At 34.9% G+C, this 12,109-nt stretch overlaps 1 protein-coding gene across 2 annotated transcripts in view; it reads right to left on the bottom strand.

Annotated features, from left to right (window-relative positions):
* RYK (receptor like tyrosine kinase) overlaps nucleotides 1–12,109 on the bottom strand; it is an 85,761-nt gene that overhangs the window by 22,986 nt on the left and 50,666 nt on the right. Inside the window, exons 7-10 of one of the 2 annotated variants that reach the window (XM_032869665.1) lie at nucleotides 10,642–10,742; nucleotides 7,109–7,243; nucleotides 5,750–5,836; nucleotides 2,526–2,595 (exon numbers count right to left, since the gene is read on the bottom strand). In XM_032869665.1, the coding sequence (XP_032725556.1) occupies nucleotides 2,526–2,595; nucleotides 5,750–5,836; nucleotides 7,109–7,243; nucleotides 10,642–10,742 (393 nt within the window). The remainder of the gene's footprint in view (nucleotides 1–2,525; nucleotides 2,596–5,749; nucleotides 5,837–7,108; nucleotides 7,244–10,641; nucleotides 10,743–12,109) is intronic. The other variant, XM_032869666.1, reaches the window with a different exon arrangement.

The raw sequence follows: 12,109 nt of genomic DNA, 5'->3' as shown, positions 1-12,109 counted from the left end.
TGTTTTGCTCATTAAAAATTAGGAGTCTTGGGGCTCCTAGGTGGCTCAATAGTTAAGCATACACCTCTTGATTTCAGTTCCTGTCTTGATCTCAGGGCTGTGAGTTCAAGCCCAGCACTGGGCTCCATGCTGGCTGTGGCACCTACCTAAAAGCAAACAAACAAACAAACAAACAAAAACCACAAAAACACAAAAAACCTAGGAGTCCTAGTATTACTGTATAGCCAGAAAAAACAATTAACTATGACTATGATCAAACTGTACAATCTGCTTCTAGAAGACTTTCCCCAAACACTGAGTGTCCAGTATCGACCCTCTTCAGCATGTGGAATTCTATCACCTAAGGGTGTCCTGGGGCTGCTAATTCATCCTGACAGGATGCTTGCTGGAAAACCCTATAGCTGAAAGCCACATGAGAAATGCTGCAAATACTTGCTCTGAACATTTTTCTGCAAAAGCTTATTTGGGCTACACAGGATATAAAACTGCTTCTTAGAAAATCCTAGCTTTGTCTCCCACTTCTCTGCTGAAGTGGTGTGGATCTTCTACTTAAGAATACAAGGTAGGCACCAAAGTACTAGATTAACATTACATACTAGTATTAAACACTTTTGACTCTTCCCTCTAGAGTCAGTGTAAGAGAACATCAAGCACTTCTAATACTGCCAAGAAGGACATTTCCAAATGACCATTACCCAATTCTTGTTTTGTTACTCAGAGGAAACAAAATGTGTTTTTTAAGAAAATAGAGTCTCAGGAATGAGTTATCCATCCATTCCTCTGTAAGTTTTACACTTGGACTGAATCAGGCCAATGGAAAATAACATTCTTCAACCACTTGACTTTAACCCTTAAGTCCCTCAGTATTGTACGTTCTTTTTTTTTTTCAAAGGCCCCTGGGATTTTTTTATACTCAGTGAAACTAAAAAGTTTATCTGTTCATTATATTAATCAATGCCCCAAGTATATGATAAGCTTAATGAGGCAGCTGCCTCAGAATTTGAAACTAGAAAATCTTTTTTCTTCCCTAAGGAACATTTATGTTTCTTTCTCTTCTAATATTGAGATTTATGAACTTTTAATGGTTCCTCAGCTTGGCTGCCCAGAAGCTAAGACATGTTTTATGTTCATTCACAGCAAAAATATTTATATCTTTATTGTTGGATTATTTGTTTTTTCTTCCACCATTACAATGCCATAAAACTCAGTTTGATTTTCATCACCATTTTCTTGATCTTACTACTGCTGCCTTCTTTTTAGGTTCTCAAATTTTTTCCAATATGAACCGAAGTATAAATGATATTCAAAAATAAAACTATGCAGTCATCTTATTTTTTGGCAGAACCCAAGTAAGTGCTTAAAGTACCCAGAAATTAAAATGCATGCTGCCTTTTGCATGCATCACTGTCATGTGTTTTTTCCCCTAGAAGTCCATAAATATCTTCCAACAGGGATGGTCACTGTCCCATTTTTGTAAACATACACAACCAAATCTGCAAGAGGCATACAAATGAAGTTGACCTTACATGCTATTTAAAAAAAAAAAAAAAGCCCCTGACCCAATATTGACACTGCAGCACAGTGCAATACAATATAGAAGCCCTTTTTGTCTCAGAACGTAGAAGCTTTCCTTATAGCTCTGTGAAAAAGACTGATAATCGGGTTTTTAGGAAAAAGTTCTTTATATAGAACTATAAGTATTTTTAAAAATCATACTATGACCTAACAACAAGATACTGGTTAAATAAAACACAGTACATCCATTCAATGAACTGCTACATATCCTTTTAAAATGTGGAAATAAATTCATAGTTACTTATACGAAGAGTTAGGTACATTTTGTTATGTTAAAAAAACTGTTAACCAAAAAACAAACCCACAAACAAAAAAAAAAAAACACCTGTTAACCTTATCAAAGATAGTAATAGTGTTACAATTATTTAAGAAAACATCCTCTTGTTGGCGGGGGGTGGAACTGGAAGTGTTGAGATACCCAGTTTACTTTAAAATATTTCTACACTTGTAAATATCTACTTATCATCTGGATAGATAACAGACATAAACAAAAAAGGCAAAATGTTCACTGGTGTTAATTATGCTTGTCTTTGGTATTTTTTGTTTAAAAACTTCTTAGCAAATATTTTTTAGCATATATATACGTGTATATATATATATATATACACACGTATATATACGTGTATATATATATACGTGTATATATATATATATATCACTATTCTATTTTTTAAAGGAAAATATGCATAAAAGTATGTAAAACCTCTGGAAAGCTTAGCTATGTTTATCCAGATGTGGACTTATATACTCTGCTTTATTTTCCTCTTTATACTTTACTGCATTTTAAAATTTTGTACACTAAGCATGCATTTCACTTTGATATTCTAAAAAAAAATAAGCTATTCCAAAAAGCTTTCAGTTCAGAACATATCACAACATTCTTAAAATAAAAATGTAGCATACAATGTTACTATGCTTAACCTTTAAATGCTGGTGGTTTCTTCTCTCACCTGTGATGAAGACCTCGTAGCTTACAACTTTCAGTGAGCATCATTGTCACCTGAATTTCAGAAGCCTGATCTATATAAAGAAAAAGACTAATTTGTATATCAACAGTAAAAATAGTCATAATAATTTATAAAGCTTCTAATCAATGCAACAAGAGAGAGAAAGAGAAGCCAAGATCCACATCCGAGCTCTACCCAGTAAAATACTGAACCAAGAGCAAAATCCAGAACACTGAAGTCAGGCACTAGGAGTCTGTGTCGCATTCGCTCCTTAAAAGTAGAGCTGTCGAAGCAAAACCAAGTGGAATCACTCCCTCTTCCACACTTGCTAGTTGTGTCCACATTTCCAGACAGCTTCATTTAGTTTAAAACCTTTGTAGGCATGTAAAATGGATAGACAAAGAGCCAAAAACTTGAAACACTTCGTACTTCTTTGGAAAAAGGTGCTTCACACCAATGGAATAAACTCCTTGTCTAAAAACTGCTCAAAATTTAGATCATTTAGGAATGGCAGAATGTGCCTTTCTTTCTTTCTGTAATCTAAATAAATTTTAATTAAATTATGGCCAGGATGATTTGGGGACCAGTAGTGTCTTTTTCAGACTGCAAACTAGTAACAGTTGGAGGTCTGCACCGAGTTAATAACGGTTTACTTTCCTGTCAAGGGTATGAAGATCTAAGTAAAAATATTTTAAGGCGTGTCATTTTATGCATAATTTTTTTCAAATTCTTAACTTTAATAAGCATACTCTAATGATTTAAGAAAACATTGAGTTGGGGAAAAAATAATTTTATCCATTTAGTAAGAAAAAATCATTTTCCTGGAAAAAGATCTTTTAAAATACTTACATTCCAAAAAATTACAAGAAAAAAATGATAAAAAATATTTATTTCAAAATTACAAAATATTAGCAGCTATAAAACAAGACCCTAACACCAATAACCTCAAATTAATTAATTCTATGGAATTCAATTTTACAATATTCATTGTGTGAAATTCAGATTCCTAATTTTAATTTCTGTAAATTAATATCAGAATATCCATTAAGTCTCTGTGCACATTTATGAAATTTTTAAGAAGCCAAACTGCAATTTCTTGCTTACACCTAAAGGCAAAGGACAAAATCTTTTAAAAACTTACTTCTTGCATTTTAAGAAGCACTTCTAATTGTGTGGCATGTAACAAAGCATATGGATTTGTGAAAGAATTTGGTCAGCTCTACATATCTTCAATTTAAAAAATCATAACATTCCAAAAGAGTAAATCTCAGAGATACCCAATCATGTGGAGTCATCTAATTTAGAGGCAAGGACTGTGGTCAGTGGATTTCCTCTTCGTTTCTCATGCAAACCATGACCTCATCTTGGCTAAGGACTCACTGTGCTTTCACTTATTTCCGGCTAGCTCAGAAGGAACATTATAATTACAGTGGTAAGGCATAGAAACAACCAAGTGCCTACAACTTGAAGTGTGTCCGGAAGGAGAAATCTTATCTTGTGAAACAGCCCCAGTATCCACATTGTGTTTTCTTATCACTATTATTTCCCCTCCCCCTGCTTCCAACCCTAAATCAATCCAATTCTGTATAGAAAGCTCTTTTGCTAATTCAAGATTCATTCAGAATAAATTAGTAACAGCCCAGTTGTAAACTGCCCACAGATTATGTATAAACCTCAGAAAAATATTAAAATTAGAGAAATATTTCCTTAAAAATGGGGGAAATGGAGGTGGCTGGGTGGCTCAGTGGGTTTAGCCTCTGCCTTCGGCTCAGGTCATGACCTCAGGGTCTTGGGATAGAGCCCCGCAGCAGGTTATCTGCTCATCTGGGAGCCTGCTTACCCACCCCTCTCTCTCTCTGCCTGACTCTGCCTGCATGTGATCTCTGTCCGTCAAATAAATAAGTAAATCTTTAAAAAAAAAAAATGGGGAAAATGTAACAAATTTCAATAGTTACCAAACTTAGGGTTCAAATTTTACATTTACAAAGAGTAATATGTAAAATATCCTTCAAAACTAGTCAGGAAATCTAATGGACCTAACTTAAATATTACCCTTTAAAAGTGCTTTGGGGCTAGGAGAGGTAGGCAGATAAAATACATACTGAACAGTAGAGTAAGTTAAACCACTTTTTTAGAAAACATAAAATGTGTATGTGTGTCTGTGTCTGTGCACATATATGAAGGATCCTTAAGCAAGCAATCTTGCTAAATTAAGAGAAATCAAATTCTACATTTTTTGTTAGGTTAGTACAGCTTTTTAGAAAAACAAACATAAATCCTTCATACTTTCTACAAATTCATTTAAGAAGACTTAGAAACATAAGTTCTTATAACTTCGAAAACTTCATAAAACTGCCACCTCCTACCTATAAAACTGAATTTAATTTCCCCTCTATATCTGCATCAAAATGCTAAATTTGTTTTTTTCAAAATTAACACCCTGTCATCTCAGTCTATATCAGACACTGTCAGATATTAGGTACCCTATAAATTACCACTTTTTTCTTTCTCTTAAAATGAGCAAATAGATTTAACATATAAGCTTTTATAAATATGAACTATAAACTGAAAAATGCAGCATTAAATTTCTCCAAAATATTATGTGAATATAGGTATTCTGTTCATAACATAAACTAGTGCTACCCTTTAGCAAACAATCAGACAATATCTATCAAAATTTTGAATGTAAACACTTCTTACCGCAGCCATGCCAACTACAGCTGTACCTATAAAACTAAGCCAAGAAGTAGACATACACACATGGATATTTTCTGCAGCATTATAGCAAGGGGAGTGTGAGGAAAGTGAATAAGGCTATTCACATAAAGTACTCTGAGTCTGGGGGTCAATTTTTTATTCATTATAGAATGCAGAACTGGGAGTGGGAAGGAGGAAAGGAGGGAAAACTAGTAACAATGTTTTTAAGAGGAAAAACCCAAAATTTTTACCAAGGAAAAACACAGTATTAGATATAGCAACAATGAAGTCAAATGGATATAGTTTAATTACAAACCTGGGTAATACCTAGTGTTTTAACTATTAAACCCCTATTTTCTATACCTTATGAGAACAAACACATATTTCCTCAGAAGTTAGTTTCATATGAGCTAAATTAAGATGGACTGATTGAAAGGTCTGGCACAGACTGAGAATTTGAGACAGAATTTCACTGGCATGATCCACCTTAGGAAAGCATTCTGAAAATAGTATGAAAAAAAAAATCCTACCTTTAACTGTTTTTACAAATGCTTGCTTTTCTTTATTTGGGTCTTTTTCATCTACTAAAATCCCATGGAAAATACGCCCAAAAGTACCTAAAAGAAAAACAGTAATTGAGGAGATCACTAATCATCCCTGCAGTGGGCTCCCTGCTCAGCAGGGAGTCTACTTGTCTCCTTCCCTCTGCTCCTCCCTCCTGACCATGCTTTGCCCTCTCTCTTCTGCTCTCTCTCAAATAAATAAAAACCTTAAAAAAAAATAATATATTTTTAAAAGCAAAGAAATTTTTTGTAATTAAGAAATATTTTAACAGCTTTTAGAAATGCCATATTTAAAATAAGTATATGAGAATTCTTTCTGAATTATCCTAAATAAACTAATGATATAGCCTGGAATACTAGAACTGCATAATGAGGCATTTATGAATTTCTAGGCTTAGCTCTGAAATAATAACAAAGGAGAAAAATGGACTCCCCTCATACACTCAAAAACAGACCTAAAATACTTGCTTCTTCTCATTACTATTTGTCACTGGGGGCAGTTCAAGCCCCTCTCTTAGCTGTGATTGACTTACAAGCACCTCAACCTAGAGATGAATTCAGAATGACTCATATGTATTTAAAACATTCCAAGCTGGACTGTGGAAAGGGGGGAAGAAAAACATAATTCCTTTTTAACAACTTGAGGGGCTCAATGAAGTACTTTATTATTAATTTCTATACTCCTCCATCAGCATTTCCCCAATTAATACCCTATAACTCAAGAAAGAAAATAAGGAACACCAAGTGGGGAAGGCATGGGTAATGACATCTATAAAATATCTATTTTGTGTCAGTTCACTTAATGTACATCATTTTATCTGATCTCCACAGCTAGTTCAAGAACAGACAATGCAGTCCCAATTTACAGAAGAGGCAACTGGATGTGGAAGACAGTAAATGACTTCTCCAAGGTCACACAGGTGATAAATCCTGAGACTGGGATTAGAAGTTGGGTGTAACTCCAAAGCCCATGCTTGCTCTGTCTGCTGGAGTCCCTATACTATCTGTCACAGCAAACTGGCTTGCTAGGTGATGATATCACCTTTAAACAAAAACGAAAATATATTTAAAGGTAACAAACGCTAATATAAAATATATGCTTTAGTATATTTGAAAATTAATAATTACACCAAAGCTGTATCAAGGCAAATTAAAGATCTAAAGAAAGAGAAAATAAAAATCAGTTTTATAAAGGAAATAAATTGTGCACTTCTATCTATCCTTAGACACAAAGAGATAAAATTCTTAATATTTGAATTAAAAAAAATTTTTTACAGTGCTAACACTAAATCTCCTTTGAGAAACTGGTTTTGAGATAATAAATACCTTCTTGGAGTACATCTTTTAAAGTTATCCTCTCCCTGGATATTGCTATATCCTTCACCTTAGCTTTGGCCTCCAAAAGAGTGACACTTCTCAGGTCGTTCTTCTCTATCCGTAAGGTAGGATAACCTGAGGAGCCAACAAAGCCAAACCAAGAAATATAAATACCCTTATTATGCCATCAGGGTCAACTAATTCAGTCAAAACCTCAGGACTCAAGTCACAGGAATACATAAATGGAAGAATCATACAAGGAAAAGGGCACACACATGAACAGGGAAAATTACTTATAAAAGCCACACTAAATTTGAAAGAAAACACTTTTCATCTACCCCAAAATCTTAAAATGAGTAATTAAAACAAGAAACACTAAAATGAGTATTACCATTACCACCACTTCAACTGCCTTTCAGCCAAATGAAACAAGCTTTGACTCACAGTGTTTAATTTAATCCCTTCTATAGACTGTTTTTTCCCCCCAAATTTTCTAATACAGTCTCCTAACAAAAAAAACTTTTCAAATGAAGAGATGTCATAAAACTATCTTTTCTAACAAAACATCTAATCAATGTCATTTTATACAGCCTAGTCTTATCACTGTGAGATACATGTTATTCAGTTCCCATATTTACCATTCTTATGATGGCAGCAAAAACAAAATTTAGCCATAACTTAAACTCTCATTCCAAGAAAAAAATGTTAGAATAAAAGGATTCAGTGTCAGCAAGTAAAAATTAGAATGGTATCTCTAAGATTTATGCACTTTGGTAAACACATGGGAAGAAAACTCCCTGAAGATCAGTTAGCAGTAACCAAAGGCTGCTGCAAGATCTAGATGATAGGCCTGAGAGCTTTGTGACCAATGGATTAGGCTGACATCTGATCCCACTCATCAGCAGTCTGAACAGACAGGATATATGCAGGTGTGTGTCTGTATTTGTATATGCTTAATCCTACCTGGAGTTCTTGGGAATTTCTTGGATCTGTTGTGTTTCATTATTTTGGTAAATTCTTGGCCATTATGTCTTCAAATATTTTTTACTCCTCTCTTTGTCTTTTTTTATTTATACTCAAATGAATTTCCATTGTTTTTAAAAGTGTTGTTTTTTTTTTTTTAAAGATTTTATTTATTCATTTGACAGAGAAAGAGATCACAAGTAGGCAGAGAGTCCGACAGAGAGAGAGAGAGAAGCAGGCTCCCCGCTGAGCAAAGAGCCCGATGCGGGGCTCGATCCTAGGACACTGAGATCATGACCTGAGCCGAAGGCAGCGGCTTAATCCACTGAGCCACCCAGGCGCCCCTAAAAGTGTTTGTTTTTGCCATACATAATAAACCATCTATCTCCTTAAGATAATGTCCATAAAAATAAGTACATTTCTTATCGATAATAATTAAAAATATTTTTAATACATAATTTCAATGAACTTTTAAAAAGTATTTTCCTTTTGACATATAATAATCGAATCTCTACTTCTTCAAGGTTACAATCACAATAAAAAATTGACTAATGAGCAAAGCTTGTCATCTAAACATTAAAAGCTATAATGTGTTTCTTCTGAATGTCTGAACTACTTTCATAATTGTCATCATATCTTCTGAAGGACATATAATCCTTTCTTTTATTGGTAGTGATGATAACTACTGTCATTTCCTTTAAATTTCACTTAATCTTGAGCATTCCCTCTTCTCCCTTTTCTTTGTCTTGCCATTCTTGTTAAAGAAACCAGTTCGGGGGCGCCTGGGTGGCTGAGTGGGTTAAAGCCACTGCCTTCCACTCAGGTCATGATTCCAGGCTCCTGGGATTGAGCCCAGGCTCTCTGCTCCACGGGGAGCCTGCTTCCTCCTCTCTCTCTGCCTGCCTCTTTGCCTACTTGTGATCTCCGTCTGTCAAATAAATAAACAAAATCTTTAAAAATAAATAAATAAATAAACTTTTAAAAAAAAGGAACCAGTTCAGTTATCCTAGAGAATGTCCAGCATCTGCTGCTTCCAGTATCATTTAACTTGTTCCTCTATCCCTGTATTTCTTGTAAGCGTCCAGTCAGTTCCACAGCTGTGATTAGATCCAGGTTAACTCTTGGGGTAGGGAGAGGAGACAAAAATACAGCATGGGTGGTGTATCACATGTGGGAGTACAAAATATCTAGCTGTCCTACAGTTAGTGATGTAAAGTTTCATTAATGGAGTCAGGCTGTGACAGTCTGATCCCTCAAATGATCCCATTTCCCTTTGCTCACAACGTTTTATGCACTGATGATCTTTTCCTGAATCAAATATTTTAATTGACGTTGCAAATATGATTTTCTAATTCCATCACTCCTTTCACATTTATTAGGCAGGATTCTTCTGTAAAAAAGCATTTTCCCTCACCAACCAACACTACCTGGTTACTCTGAAACCGCTGAAATATGAAATACAGTTCATATAGCCAGTGATCAGAATGAGGCATTATTGGTACCTCAGTTACCTCTCATGATGATCAACTTTTTCAAACATATTAAAACCCATGGATTTTTACATATTCAATGTCTCAGTTCACTAAAGTCATTCTTTTTGAAGCTCAATGCCCCATCTCAACCTGTCCATCCTGACAGTCCTGAAATCAGCCACTTCCCTAAAGAATTCTACTTCTTTTGAATGGGAAACAGTACTGAAAGACTGCAGCAAGAATGTAAGAACCTAATTAATCAACAGCACTACTGAAGTGAACCCTGATTTTGGTCCACTGTTTATGCTGATGATTATGTTGGTTTTTTATTTGTGTGGAGACCGATTTTTCATTATGTCTAAATTATTCTAAGAATGATTATTTTCCCCAACATCAACATGTTACGGTATAAAAACTTTCATCAAAATCCTATTTAAAGAAAAAGGAAATCAGATTCCATGTTCTCAATTCTAATGGCAGCTAGCTTCCTATTATGATTAAAAAACAATGTGCCTGGCTGGCTCAGCTGGTTAAGCATTGGACTTTTGGTTTCAGCTCAGGTCATGATCTCGGGGTCCTGGGACAGGTTCTGCACTCAGCACAGAGTGACAGAGTTTGTTTGTCCCTTTCCCGCCCCCTCTGCCCCTCCATTCCCGAGTGCTCTCTCTCGAAAATAAATAAAATCTTAAAAAAAAAAAAAAAAAGGTAAAATCTACAGCCCTTAAGATTATTAAACAATTCATTAAAATCTAAGACTCTGTTTTCATACAGCTAAATAGCTTATTCTATCTAACTACCTGAAAATATTCTCTTTGAATTTCTACAGAAGTAATTCAGTATCCCTTTTGATGTAATTAATCTATGGAAATCTCCCCCAAAATTAATTCTAGCAATTAAACTGAAATTTTAAAAAAATAATTTTTACTACTCCAATTTTAGAATGTTTCACTCAATGCTCTAGAAAGCGAAAGTTGAAGGTCAAACGCAATTCTGTGCATGTTAGATACTATGTACACAGGATGGTACACAAATAACGAAGCACACAGGTACCACTGGCAGAGAGACCACAGACAACTTCAGTAAATCATCTTTACAATTAACTCTTACTGGTGATAGGAGTTGCATTGTTGGGTGTGTCGGCTCTCAGATACTGAGTCGTCTGGGTAGATGGCTGAGACAGCCCTTGGGAACTACTGCTGGCACTGATGCTGCAAACAATTTTTAAAAGAGAAATAACTGGTAAGTCAGCTTCAATGATAAATTTCCTTTTTCTATATATACAAAAAAGCATGCAACCTTTATAACCAGCTCAAAATCCTGATGGCAATCTCAATAATATATGGATGTCCATCACAAACATTCCATGTTGAAATTTTAATCTCATAATGAAGAGCTATTTCTCTTTTCTATCTCCACAGTCTCAAGCAGGTTCAACTTATCAGTCATTCAGAAATGCATGTATTAATCCTCAGACACCAGAGACAGCAGTCCTGAACCTCACAGAAAGACATGTTAGGGACCTATGGGTCATCTCTCAGGAAAAGAGCCCATGCTGTTCAGTTAGATTTCTTTTTTTTTTTTTTAAGAGTGGAATGAAAGGCCTCTTTCATTAATGGTCCAAAATCAAATGGACTCTATCAAATAAGGAATATCAAAGCAAATCAAATATACCAACATGCTCAAGGCTTGGGAAGGATATCATATCATTTACTGAATCACATACATTTTCCTTCTCCCTCAATCCTACCTTTTCAGAATTTATGGAAATTACCAAAATTTTCTAGTACCTGAAGCATTCCATTACACCATATTATTCTTTAATTAATATGGGAGATCCAGAAGATCATAGGCTCAAGGAAATGCTAACTCTGTACTCAAGATTACTACAAATTAATACCTCTTAAGCATTTATTTCTGCCTTTTCAGTAGGTAACCACAAAACACCTGTTTTTGGAGTTCTAAGTACTACTCAAAGATCAGACTGAAAATCAATGTTGTTAAAAATCCAGAGGAAGGAAGAGAAACATCACCAACCCCAAAAAGGGGAAAATAAAGACCTCAATTTACTTACCCATAAAATAGAATTAAGAAAACCTACCTCCCAGGATTTTTGTGAGGCTCCAGTTGTATAATATATGTGAAACTACTACTTAAATAATACCAGCAACCAACATACCCTGATGGTTAAATAAAGGGCCAGCCTCAAAATTATTTACTGCTTGTTTCTCTCCAGTAACTGAACAGTAGGTGGCACTCTTGTACCACCTCAGAATTTTGAAAAGCCTACAAAGATGCTAAGTATATTATTAGCCACAAAGCTAATTAAGTAGAACTGCCAGAATTCAGAGATGCTTTGGCTCCAGAGTCCATGGTCTTAACCACTAGGTTAAACTCTGAAAACAAGAAATAATGTAAGTTGCTTTTATTCAATGTCTGGAAACCTTTGCCTGAAAATAGAAAGAAGCGGAACACCCAAAGCATGAGTGGTAACTGATTATTTTAGCAGACTAATATATACGCCCCATATAATCTGACAGTTTCTGCACAACTCTGTCCAATGTGTGTTCAAAGCCCT

Source organism: Lontra canadensis, unplaced genomic scaffold (assembly GCF_010015895.1).
Source record: "Lontra canadensis isolate GAN:19392208 unplaced genomic scaffold, GSC_riverotter_1.0 scaffold38, whole genome shotgun sequence".
Classification (NCBI taxonomy): domain Eukaryota; kingdom Metazoa; phylum Chordata; class Mammalia; order Carnivora; family Mustelidae; genus Lontra; species Lontra canadensis.
Note: the sequence above shows the minus strand (reverse complement) of the source record. Positions and strands in the feature narration are given on the sequence as shown.